Source organism: Bufo gargarizans, chromosome 1 (assembly GCF_014858855.1).
Source record: "Bufo gargarizans isolate SCDJY-AF-19 chromosome 1, ASM1485885v1, whole genome shotgun sequence".
In the NCBI taxonomy this organism is placed as follows: Eukaryota; Metazoa; Chordata; class Amphibia; order Anura; family Bufonidae; genus Bufo; species Bufo gargarizans.
Genome location: NC_058080.1, coordinates 310,235,705 through 310,248,457, shown reverse-complemented (window position 1 = coordinate 310,248,457; position 12,753 = coordinate 310,235,705). Strand labels below are relative to the sequence as shown.

General features: G+C 42.3%; 1 protein-coding gene across 1 annotated transcript in view; it reads right to left on the bottom strand.

Annotated features, from left to right (window-relative positions):
* Window positions 1-12,168, bottom strand: part of LOC122927708 (microtubule-associated tumor suppressor 1 homolog) — a 104,573-nt gene extending 92,405 nt beyond the window's left edge. Inside the window, exon 1 of the mRNA XM_044279814.1 lies at window positions 12,087-12,168. Coding sequence (XP_044135749.1) covers window positions 12,087-12,089 — 3 coding nt within the window. The 5' untranslated portion in view covers window positions 12,090-12,168. The remainder of the gene's footprint in view (window positions 1-12,086) is intronic.
* Between the last annotated feature and the right edge of the window lie 585 nt (window positions 12,169-12,753).

Here is a 12,753-nt window from a genome sequence, read left to right as displayed (position 1 = left end):
ACGGGACCTCTCTCCTCTGCCTGGGTGCTGGGCCTAAATTTATGAAAATGGACTCTTACAGTGGTGGGTGACGTAAAGCCTGATTCTCTGCTATGACATGAAGACTGATTCTCTGCTATGACATGAAGACTGATTCTCTGCTGACATGAAGCCAGATTGTCTGTTACGGGACCTCTCTCCTCTGCCTGGATGCTGGGCCTAAATATCTGACAATGGACTGTTGCAGTGGTGGCTGACGTGAAGCCTGATTTTCTGCTATGACATGCAGACTGATTCTCTGCTGACATGAAGCCAGATTGTCTGTTACGGGACCTCTCTCCTCTGCCTGGGTGCTGGGCCTAAATTTATGAAAATTGACTCTTACAGTGCTGGGTGACGTGAAGCCTGATTTTCTGCTATGACATGCAGACTGATTCTCTGCTGACATGAAGCCAGATACTCTGTTACGGGACCTCTCTCCTCTGCCTGTGTGCTGGGCCTAAATATATGCCAATGGACTGTTGCAGTGGTGGCTGACGTGAAGCCTCATTCTCTGCTATGACATGCAGACTAATTCTCTGCTGACATGAAGCCAGATTGTCTGTTACGGGACCTCTCTCCTCTGCCTGGGTGCTGGGCCTAAATTAATGAAAATGGACTCTTACAGTGGTGGGTGACGTGAAGCCTGATTCTCTGCTATGATATGAAGACTGATTCTCTGCTGACATGAAGCCAGATTGTCTGTTACGGGACCTCTCTCCTCTGCCTGGGTGCTGGGCCTAAATTTATGAAAATGGACTCTTACAGTGGTGGGTGACGTGAAGCCTGATTCTCTGCTATGATATGAAGACTGATTCTCTGCTGACATGAAGCCAGATTGTCTGTTACGGGACCTCTCTTCTCTGCCTGGGTGCTAGGCCTAAATTTATGAAAATGGACTCTTACAGTGGTGGGTGACGTAAAGCCTGATTCTCTGCTATGACATGAAGACTGATTCTCTGCTATGACATGAAGACTGATTCTCTGCTGACATGAAGCCAGATTGTCTGTTACGGGACCTCTCTCCTCTGCCTGGGTGCTGGGCCTAAATTTATGACAATGGACTGTTGCAGTGGTGGCTGACGTGAAGCCTGATTCTCTGCTATGACATGCAGACTGATTCTCTGCTGACATGAAGACAGATTCTCTGTTACGGGACCTCTCTCCTCTGCCTGGGTGCCGGGGCCTAAATATCTGAGAATGGACTGTTCCAGTGGTGGGTGACGTGAAGCCAGATTCTCTGCTATGGGACCTCTGTCCAATTGATTTTGGTTAATTTTTATTTATTTAATTTTTATTTTTATTCATTTCCCTATCCAAATTTGTTTGCAGGGGATTTACCTACATGTTGCTGCCTTTTGCAGCCCTCTAGCCCTTTCCTGGGCTGTTTTACAGCCTTTTTAGTGCCGAAAAGTTCGGGTCCCTATTGACTTCAATGGGGTTCGGGTTCGGGACGAAGTTCGGATCGGGTTCGGATCCCGAACCCGAACATTTTCGGGAAGTTCGGCCGAACTTCTCGAACCCGAACATCCAGGTGTCCGCTCAACTCTATTCATAATAGAAAAAAGAAAGAAAGGCTTAATGAGGACAAATTATGAAATAATGAAACTCTTTGAGATAATAAGGCCATATAAATACCACCCAGAGGTAATTAAAATCTCAAATTCCATCAAAATGAGAATTATACAAAAAGAGAATGAAATTATAATTATGAAGAAAAAGAAACTTGAGAGAGACGCAATCCAGATAAGTAATGTGCAGGAACAAGAACAGGGAAATCACTCAGGGGTGGGGACATCTTGTTATGATACGATAGATAATACAAAATGTGATGATAGAGAAAATCTGTGGGAAGATATAACAGTACATGATGTTAGCCTAGAAAACTCACCGCAGGAAGGCAGCATCACAAGTAACAGGAACTCCCATCCAATATCTCCAATAGTACATATCCTGAGGAAGGAGACTAATGGCTCAATAATCACAGAAAACAGATATGAGATACTAAACTCACTGGAAGACAAGGGGGAAGGTGAAGCACTGATCAGTAAAAACACTCAACCAACACAAGGGGGAGCTATGTACCCTGAGGATCAGATTAAGGAAATAATTGCTGAAGAAATAATCACTGAAGAAACTATGAACACCAGTTATAGTGACATAGTCAAAAGAAATATTACAAGAAAAAGGCATGTGGGAATGAAACATCTAGCTACTAGTACGAGGACTAAGAAGACGGTTAATAAGGATTTTTTCAAGGTAAAATCCCCCTCAAAAAGAAAAAAACGCAAAGAGGAAGACGTGGTAAAGGATTAACCAAGAAAACCAACAAAAATAATAACAAAAAGACAGGAGAAGGGATCTTCAACCTGAGCAAATATATATTGAAAAATGACGAACTGAGATTACTTGAAAAAGGCCTGAAATTCGCCCCTTCATCTAGTTTCTGCCCCTTTGATGCCTTTATTGGTATAAAGAAATTTCTACGAAATCTAGCTCTTAAAAAGTACTTTTTGAAAAAAGAGTATAAGGAAAAAAGTCAGGATAAAGAGACAGGGCCCTTATTGATAGAAAAAAGGAAAAAAATTGAAAATACTGAAAAAAATGTAAAAATTGAAAAAATAAATAATAATAATAAAAAAATTGATACCTTTATGCATACAGGGCTAAAACCAAAATCCCATTTTAACCCTTTAGGTGAGTACTCCGAGGCCCTCCTAACGTTCCAAACCCTGGTAATACGGGATTTGCATAGGTTTAAACCCAAAACAAAAAATAGATATCAAAATCTATCAAAAACAGAAAAGGCAGCAATAAAGGCACTACAGACCAATAATCATATTGTTATTAGACCAGCTGATAAAGGGGGGGGGGGGCATTGTAATCCTCGACCAGGAGGCCTACCACAAGGAAGCTCTCAGACTACTGATGGACCAGAAAACATACAAAAAACTACAACTAGACCGCACAGCAACATATAAAAGTGCATTGAATATATTAATAAAAAAAGGGAAATTGAGAGGTATCCTCTCCGGTGAGGAAGCACTATCCATAAACAACCAGTGCCCCAGGATACCCATGTTTTACTATTTACCCAAAATTCACAAGTGTCAATCTAACCCCCCGGGAAGACCTATAGTCTCAGGGATTGAGGGTTTGACCTCAAACCTCTGAAAATACGTGGATATTATCTTACAGAAATATGTACAGGAGCTACCAGCCTATATAAAGGACACCAAGCACATCCTACAATTACTAAATAACATTGAGTGGTGTGATAACTATATCATGGGCACCCTGGACGTTACCTCGCTTTATACCATCATAGAAAATACAAAGGGTAGGGAGGCAACAGAATATTTTTTAAGGAAAAGTGGAGAGATACCCGATGAACAGGTGGACTTCATAGGACAATGTATAAATTTTATTTTAACGCACAATTATTTTAAGTACGAAAATTGAATTTTACCTCCAGACGTGGGGGACTGCTATGGGGACTCGATTCGTGCCGAGTTTCGCCAATCTATATGTTGGGAGGTGGGAGGAGCTTGCCATCTGTCCATCTGCCGAACTCGGTGCGGATCTAGTCCTCTGGAAAAGATTCATTGATGATGTGATTTTTATTTGGAATGGAGAGGAATCTCGCCTGCATCAATTTTTAGATAACTTAAATAAAAATGAATTTTATTTGCACTTCACGTCAACCTGGAGCCGAGAGCAGATCAATTTTCTGGATTTAACAATTTTTATAGAGAAGGGTAAAATACAAACAAGAACATTTCACAAACCAACAGATTGTAATAGCTTCATACCATTGGAAAGCTGCCACCTGTCAACCTGGTTGAAGAATATCCCCAGGAGTCAATTTATCAGGACCCGTAGAAACTGTAGCAATATAACACACTTTGAGGAGGAAACAGCAGAGCTCAACAGAAAATTCATCGAAAAAAGGTTACAGATTAACTGATCTAGAACCAATAGTAGAGGAAGTGAAAAAATTAGACCGTAGTGAATTAATAAAAAATATACCAATGAATAGGAACAAGAATCCCCAGCACCAACAATTGGGAACGGAAAGGATACAAATATAAACAAAAATAAAAATATAAACAAAAATGGAGACACCTTACTCAAAATCCCAATCATAACCAAGTACAGTAAAGGAGATAGGGTCCTCAAACGGATCGTTGGGAGACATTGGGATATCCTGAAACAGGATAAACTGATAGGTGAAAGAATCCCAAAAGCACCCACTTTCATCTTTAGGAAAGCACAAAACTTAGCATACCTAATAGCCCCATCTGTTAAAACTATTCTAAAGAAAAATAACACACAAAACGGAACAAAAGTAGGTTTCTCCCCCTGTAAAATGTGCAGAAATTGTAGGACGACTAGACAATATAACCCTATTTTGGAAATAGGAGATGATCCAACCACCTACAAAATAAAAAATTATATCACCTGCGACACCAAAGGGGTAATATATTTAATCAAATGCCCCTGTCAGGAAATCTATGTTGGCAGAACTAAACGCCAAATGAAAATTCGAATACAGGAGCACATCAGGAATATAAATAAAAAATTTGATGGACACCCATTATCCAAACACTACACAGAATATCATGGCAGTTCATTCACAGGTTCAATCTTTGGCGGTATTGAAAGGGTTGAAACGGATATGAGGGGTGGCAATTATATCCAGCAAATGTCACGCTGTGAAAGTAAGTGGATATTCAGATTAAATAGTCTGGCACCAAAGGGCCTAAATCAGGAAATTTAGTTATTTGCATTTAAATAGAGACATGGACCCCATATAACAATGGGCTGGGGTAGCGTAAAATGAATAGTGGTGTTCCCCTAGGTTCCTGACCAGATACTGCAGGAAAGATTATGGGAATGGAAAACCTATTTAACCCCCAGGACTTGTACCATGAACTATCCCTGATGAAGGAACCCGTAGGTTCTGAAACGCGTTGGATGGAAATTTGTCCTTTGGAGGCACCCAGAGCGAAGTTGTGACGTCACACGAAGACGCTCCTGAACTCATCCCTGCAGGCTCCTCCACGTGTGCGCTAGCTACCGGCCGGGGCAGCGTGCTAGGTGAGAGTTAGAGCAAGAAGCGTCTCAGCAGATCGATACAGCGCTTCCTGGAACAACGGGATCACACCACATCACGGAACGACTATCCATCAGATAACAGGTAGAGATCTGGTAATTAGCGTCCTGTGCATATACACATAATAATCCTCACCCTCCCCTACCCTCTCTGTATGCCAGCGCCGGTATTATATACATATACATATAGCTATTAGCCACCTATTAAAGGTGAGAACAGGTTGGACACTTACCCCAATACTAGGCAGCGGCAAACAAGGTGAAAGATCATCAGCCTCAGAGATATATCTAACGGCAGCTCAAGTGTCTCTGTTTATCATAAACTTAATTGTTACCATTAAATGAAATAGATTAAATATACCCGTGCAAAGCCGGGTCCTTCTGCTACTAGGAAAATAAAAAAGAGCAATTTGAACTCTATATCTGCAGTACTACTCATGTATTTCTAATCGGGGTGATGGATTCCACCTAACCCCCAATTAGAGCGGAGTGGGCGCCATAGGCAACCGGGTGACTGCTGTTTCACACAGAAGACACCCATTGCTAATGTCCGCAATCTGCGGTAATATCAATCGCAGACATTTAACCCCTCAGATGCCGTGGTCAACTGTGACCACAGCATCTGGGAGTGCAAAACCCTGGAAGCTCAGGTGTGTACCGCTCCCCCTAGCAAGGATCAGGGGAGCCGGATGGTGTGTGCAGAAGCCACTGTAATCCTGGCTTATGGCAGGGCTCCATAGGAATATAGTGTAACTCTCATAGACCTCCAATGCTAATGCATTGGGGTATATGAAAGAAGCAATCTGACGATTACTTATTAAATTTCCATATGAGAACTATTAAAAAGTGCAAAAAATAAAATATAACATATTTGAAAAAATATTAAATTAAAATTAAAAAATATAAAACTTCAAATCAGCCCCCTTTCCCCAAAATAAAAATAGGTAAGCAATAAAAAAAATAAGCATCATGGGCATCACCGTGTGTGAAAACACCCATACTATTAAACACCCATAAGGCAAACGGCAAAACTGTAAAAAAAAAAAAAGTCAAAATCAACGATTTTATGTTTTTTGGTCACTTCACCTCCCACAATTTTTTTTATAAAAAGTGATTAAAAAGTCATCCACAGCCCAAAATGGTATCATTAAAAAGTACAGATCTCCCTGCAAAAATGAGCCCTCACACAGCTCGGTACACATAACTACAAAAATGTTCTAGAGGTTTTTATTTATTTATTTTCTTCAGTATTAAAACGCAAGAAAAACTATACAAATGTGGTACCACCATAATCGTTCTGACCCGAGAATAAAAGTAACAGGTCAGTTTTACCTCATAGAAAACGCTCTAAAAACAAAACCCATAAAACTTTGGCGGAATTGCATATTTTTTTTCAATTCCACCAAATATGGAATTTTTTACAGCTTCTCATTACATCTCATGCAATATTAAATGGTGCCATTAGAAAGTACAACTTTTTGTGTAAAATAAGCCCTCATACGGCTATGTGAACGGAAAAAGATATGGCAAGGAGTAAAAATGAAAAGCAAAAATGGAAAATCGGTCTGTATCCAAGTGCACACAATTACATAAATCATAATCATCATTAATCTTTCAAAGTACACCAAAGCAGTGAGTTGATGCTTGCATAGCAGCAATAGGGGCAAATGTCACAAAAGCCAAACTCCAAAGTACCCTTTCACCAGGGCACAACAGAACTACGCAGTTCCAATGCTTGTTTCTGGCATCAGAGCTATTGCAGCTCAGTCTTGTCTATATGTAAACAAACTGCTATAAACATGATTTCCCTGGTGCCCTATAAAAAGGGTCTCAGAAGCTACTTTTAGGTAGTGTACGTCATGGTGAGAGATTGTCGACTGCTAGTCAAGCCTCTACAAGGCACTCAAAGACATTTTGCTCACTTTTTTAGACTGTGAGAAGGGTACATTATTGGACTAAAAGAAGGATAGTGATTTTGACAAATTGCCCGCCATCTAGGCTGTTTTGACCTAGCTGTTATGGGCAATTGTTAAGTGAGGCCAAGCACATAGGGCAAACAGGTTTCAAACAGCCCAGACAAAAGACCAGTAGAGAGCAATTTGATCCACCGACAAGCGTGAGCATCTCCAACACTTTTGTTGCACACCATCCAGACACAGGTAGTACCTTCTATACACCGCCTTTTGTCTTCCCAGACCATTTCCAGGTGCTTAGCATAAGGGCTCATTCAGACGGTTGTATGATTTTTTCTGTCCGCAAAAATGCAGATCTACCATCTACCATTCTGGCTGTGAGTTGGTTTCTAGCACTGTTCAGACCCTGTTCACACACCACAAGTAGTTTAGTGGTAGGACCCCATGCTTGCTGAGACACAGTGACGTGGTGCATGAGGGGCTCCGATATGTTCCTGACTGGAAGATATTGGCAAAGTTCTCAGCTTTTAACATCGGCCTGAGGAATTAGCTAGTATTGTCAGTTGTGTATCATTTTGGTGCATTTTTTGCAGTGATTTTTGTATTTATATATTTTTTCATCTGCACAATGTACCATTTTGGGTAAGATGTCCTTGTTGTGCATGTGGTCCGCCCCGGCATCCTCCATTGTACGCATTTTTTGCTGGGGATTGTAGTTATCTGCGGACCTCATGCGGAGGAATAGTTCCCCCGGTTATAGACACGCTACAGTGTTTGGGTTTGGAGCATTGCCACCTGTTTAGGCCACTTTTTTTCTGTGAGTTTTTGTCTTTATGTGTATGGAATGTGCCACTTAACTTTGTTGGTAACGTTCTTTTGCACCTGGTAGCTTCTGTGTCACATGGTCTGTTGTGGGTGCGGCTTCTGTGTCACATGGTTTGTTGTGGGTGCGGCTTCTGTGTCACATGGTCTGTTGTGGGTGCGGCTTCTGTGTCACATGGTCTGTTGTGGGTGCAGCTCACAGTGCATTGGTGATACCACTATGGAGGCATGCGAGAGTCTGGCTGTGAGTTGGTTCAGACCCTGTTCACGCACCACGAGCAGTTGAGCGGTAGGACCCCCTGTGTGCTGAGACACCGTGATGTGGTGCATGCGGGCTCCGATATGTTCCTGACTGGAAGATATTGGCAAAGTTCTCAGCTTTTAACATCGGCCTGAGGAATTAGCTAGTATTGTCAGTTGTGTATCATTTTGGTGCATTTTTTGCAGTGATTTTTGTATTTATATATTTTTTCATCTGCACAATGTATCATTTTGTGTAAGATGTTCTTGTGGTGCATGTGGTCCGCCCCGGCATCCTCCATTGTACGCATTTTTTGCTGGGGATTGTCGTTATCTGCAGACCGCATGCGGAGGAATAGCTCCCCCGGTTATAGACACGCTACAGTGTTTGGGTTTGGAGCATTTCCACCCGTTTAGGCCACTTTTTTCAGTGAGTTTTTGTCTTTATGTGTATGGAATGTGCCACTTAATTTTGTTGGTAACGTTCTTTTGCACCTGGTAGCTTCTGTGTCACATGGTTTGTTGTGGGTGCGGCTTCTGTGTCACATGGTCTGTTGTGGGTGCGGCTTCTGTGTCACATGGTCTGTTGTGGGTGCGGCTCACCGCTTTATCCTACCTCACAGTGCATTGGTGATACCACTATGGAGGCATGTGAGAGTCTGGCTGTGAGTTGGTTTCTAGCACTGTTCAGACCCTGTTCACACACCACGGGCAGTTCAGTGGTAGGACCCCATGCGTGCTGAGACACCGTGATGTACTGCATGAGGGGCTCCGATATGTTCCTGACTGGAAAAAATTGGCAAAGTTCTTAGCTTTTAACATCGGCTTCAGTAATTAGCTAGTATTGTCAGTTGCGTATCATTTTGGTGCATTTTTTGCAGTGATTTTCCTACCATTATCCCTTCAAATATGTTAGATTGGCACAAGTTGCTGCCTAGCGGTTTTAGTGCCAAATTGAACAGGAGGGGTGATCCCTGCAGTGTTCCCTTTTTAAGCATAAAAGGTTTTGAAAGGTAACCCTGAGTGTAAACCCTTGCCCTTGCAAGGTGTAAACCCTCCGCCGATCACCACCATAGGCCTGAAGTCTATGCGGTAGCCAAATCCCGGCACCTGTGCCCGGACGCAGCACACTGACGTGTGTGCGTTGTGCACCTGCACCATCTACGAGTGATCGCTGACTGGGACACAGGTAAGTATTAGCTTTTTTTTTTTTTTTTTTTGTGTGCCAACTTTGGGGGACATTACTGAAGGGACAGTGGGGGGCAAACTACTACGTGGGGGCAAATTACTAGTGTGGGGGAAATTAATACTGTGGGGGCAGTGTGGGGGACAAGTAATACTGTGGGGAAATTACTAGTGTGGGAGGAATTAATACTGTGAGGGCAGTGTGGAGAAATTAATACTGTGGGGGCAGTGTGGAGAAATTAATACTGTGGGGGAGTGTGGGGGGAAAAAAACTTAATGGATGGCAGTGTCGGGGCAAATTATCTAATTGTGGGCAGTGTGGGGGGTTATTACTTGATGGGGCAGTGTGGGGGGCAAATTACTTAATGAAAGGCAGTGTGGGGGCAAATTACTTACTGAAGGGCAGTGTGGGGGCAAATTAATTCCTGAAGGGCAGTGTGGTGGAAAATTACTTAATGAAGGGCAGTGTGGGCGCAAAGTACTTAATGGATGGCAGTGTGGGGGCAAATTACTATATGGATGGCAGTGTCGGGAAAATTACTTAATGGATGGCAGTGTCAGGGCAAATTATCTAATGGGCTGCAGTGTGGGGGGTTATTACTTGATGTGGGCAGTGTGGGGGGCAAATTACTTTGTGGGGGAAATTACTTTATGGGGGCAGTGTCGGGGAAATTACTATATGGGGCAATGTGGGGGAAATTACTATGTCGGGGCAGTGTATGGGGAAAATTACTATGTGGGGGCAATGTGGGTGAAATTACTATGTGGGGGCAGCATGCTGTCTGCGGCTGTACCTTTGCTGCTCCTTATCTTTCGGCTTCCGCTCTGTAGGAGATATCGGTCCATGGACCGATGTGGCCTGGTTTGTAGGTGACCTATTCTCACTCAGCGGGTCCCCTTTCTGGTGCTTATTCATAAGTGGAGCCGAGATATCGATGAGGGATGATCGGAGCTTTCCTACTCTGTGTCCTGCATCCCAGCAATGGAACCGGAAGTCCCACTTTTAATATTTTTTTCTAATCTGCCCCTGTATCTATCTTTCTATCTATCTAATCTATCATTACTTTCACTAATATATCCAGCCTTCCTCAGCACGCGCTGATCAAACAGGGGCAACTCGGCAGCAATCAGGAAAAATACACATCAAACTATATTCAACTCTGTGGAATGTTAGTATAATAGGAATGACCGGTGTGGCTGTGCTCGTGGTCACAATATGGCCTGATGAAGGGCTTCTTTCTATCCCGAAACATTTCCATAACTGTACTGTTGTGCCCCATCATGTCTGGCTGAATAACTTCACTATCATACCAACCAGTTGGAGTGCTAATTGTAAAAATGTCACTTCAACAAATGACATTTATTATGTAGAGAAAATTAATACAAGCCACTTACTAATGTATTGGGATTATCCATATTTCCTCATTTGCTGTCTGGATTCATTTTTCCATCACATTATACACTGCTTGTTTTCATGGTTATGACCACCCTGCAATCCATCAGTGGTGATCGTGCTAGCAAACTATAGAAAAAGCAACAGCCTATGTGTACTCCCACAATTCTGGCCACCAGAGAGGCTGGTGCTTTTTCCTATAGTGTGCAAGCCTGGCCACTGCTGTTGGATTACATGGTGGTCGTAACCATGGAAATGAGCAGTGTATAATGTGATGGAAAAATAAATCAAGCCAGCAATAGAAGCAATATGGACATTCACAAGACATTAGTAAGTGCCTTGTAATAACTTTGTCTAGATGATAAATGCCGTCTGCTGAAGTAAGACAACCCCTTTAAAGGGATTCTGTCAGCAGGATTTTCGATATAGAGCTGTTCATATCATCCTATGAGTCTCCATTATCTAATAAAAAATATACTAGCTTTACCCCCACCTGTCCTTTCACTTTTGATAAAAATCGGTTTATTCATATGCTAATTACCTTACTAACGTGCCCAAGGGACTGTCCCTCCGTCCGTTTGTGCCCAGCAGCGCCCCTTATCTCATAGCCCAGCGCTGCACGACTGCTAATTATTCACTCCTCTTATCACCGATGGTGCGCCGTAATCTCATGCATCCGCCCTGGATCCACTGGTCAGCGCCCGCGCAGTGTCCTGGCAACAGCCTCAGCAAACAAAGCACACATGTGCCAGATGTCTGCGCACTTCGCTCGCAGGCACTGACCTGTCGATCCAGGGCACATGCGTGAGATTATGCCGCACCTTAAGCGATGAGAGGAGTCAATAATTAGCAGTGGGGCAGTGCTGGGCTACGAGATAAGATGCGCGGCTGGGCACAAACGGCCGGAGGGATAGCCCCTTGGGCACGTTAGTAAGGTAATTAGCATATAAATAAAAACTCGTTTTATCAAAATAGAAAGGACAGGTGGGGGTAAAGCTAGTATATTTTTAATTAGATAATGGAGACTAATAGTATGATATGAACAGCTCTATGTCGAAAATCTTGCTGACGGAATCCCTTTAAGTTTGAAGTGCAATTTTTGATGCAGTCTTTTGAACCCGCGTCTGAAGTAGATCCAGCAGAAGGGGAGGTATGAATCCTTCTGTTATTTCAGATTTCCTTTAAATCCATATTACATGTGTGATTTGTGGCTAACTCATCCTGTTTATGTAAAGTGATTTTTTGCAACCAGAATGAATCCTAATTGCCACTTTATATGTGTGGGAATTTGCAGGCAGTTCAGTCTGTTTCTTCTGTTCTAATATTTTATGCCAATCTCTCCTAGACAAAGGGGGTCTATAAGATATACACATTTGACAAATCTTTAAATGGTAACTTACCATGATGGAATTCTATGCCCCAGCTTTCTTAACAGCTGATGTGTTGCCCTCTCCTAGTTCAATCACTATTATGCTAGTCCAATTCTTTACAAGTTATCAGAGGGATCCGTCTCCAGGAGAGACGCTCCACCCACCAACACAAGATCAGCCAAGCTTTATTCCCAAGTTAAACATTGAAGAGACCAAGTACAGTAACAAGAATGTGAATATGTGCCTTACGACAACATTGCTTCAGAACCGAATGAGCTTGGGGCAGACGTGATTTACTTAAGGTTTTTCCACATTTTAGCACCATCACACTGTATATCTTATATGCAAAAAGCTGGGTAGTTTTGTAAATCTGTTGCTTTACTTATTATTTATGGATCTTGAGTTGTAGCCTGTATTATAGCCCAGAGGTTCATTTACAGTTTTGATTGTGATTGTTAACAGTCACATACAGTAGGCAACAAGGTTGAAGTCTTAAATATCCTGTCCATAGGGGAATTTTTTTGGGAAAGATTTCAAAGTGGAATAAAAAAAATCAAAGACAGGAGATAGCGAGTATGTATTTTTTTTTTTTATTCCACTTTGAGCCCTTTCTGAACCCCTTTATTAAATTAGAGTGGTAGAGTTCTGCCTAGATCAGATATTATGGTGCAGTCCAGGTGTAAGGTGTATGACCACA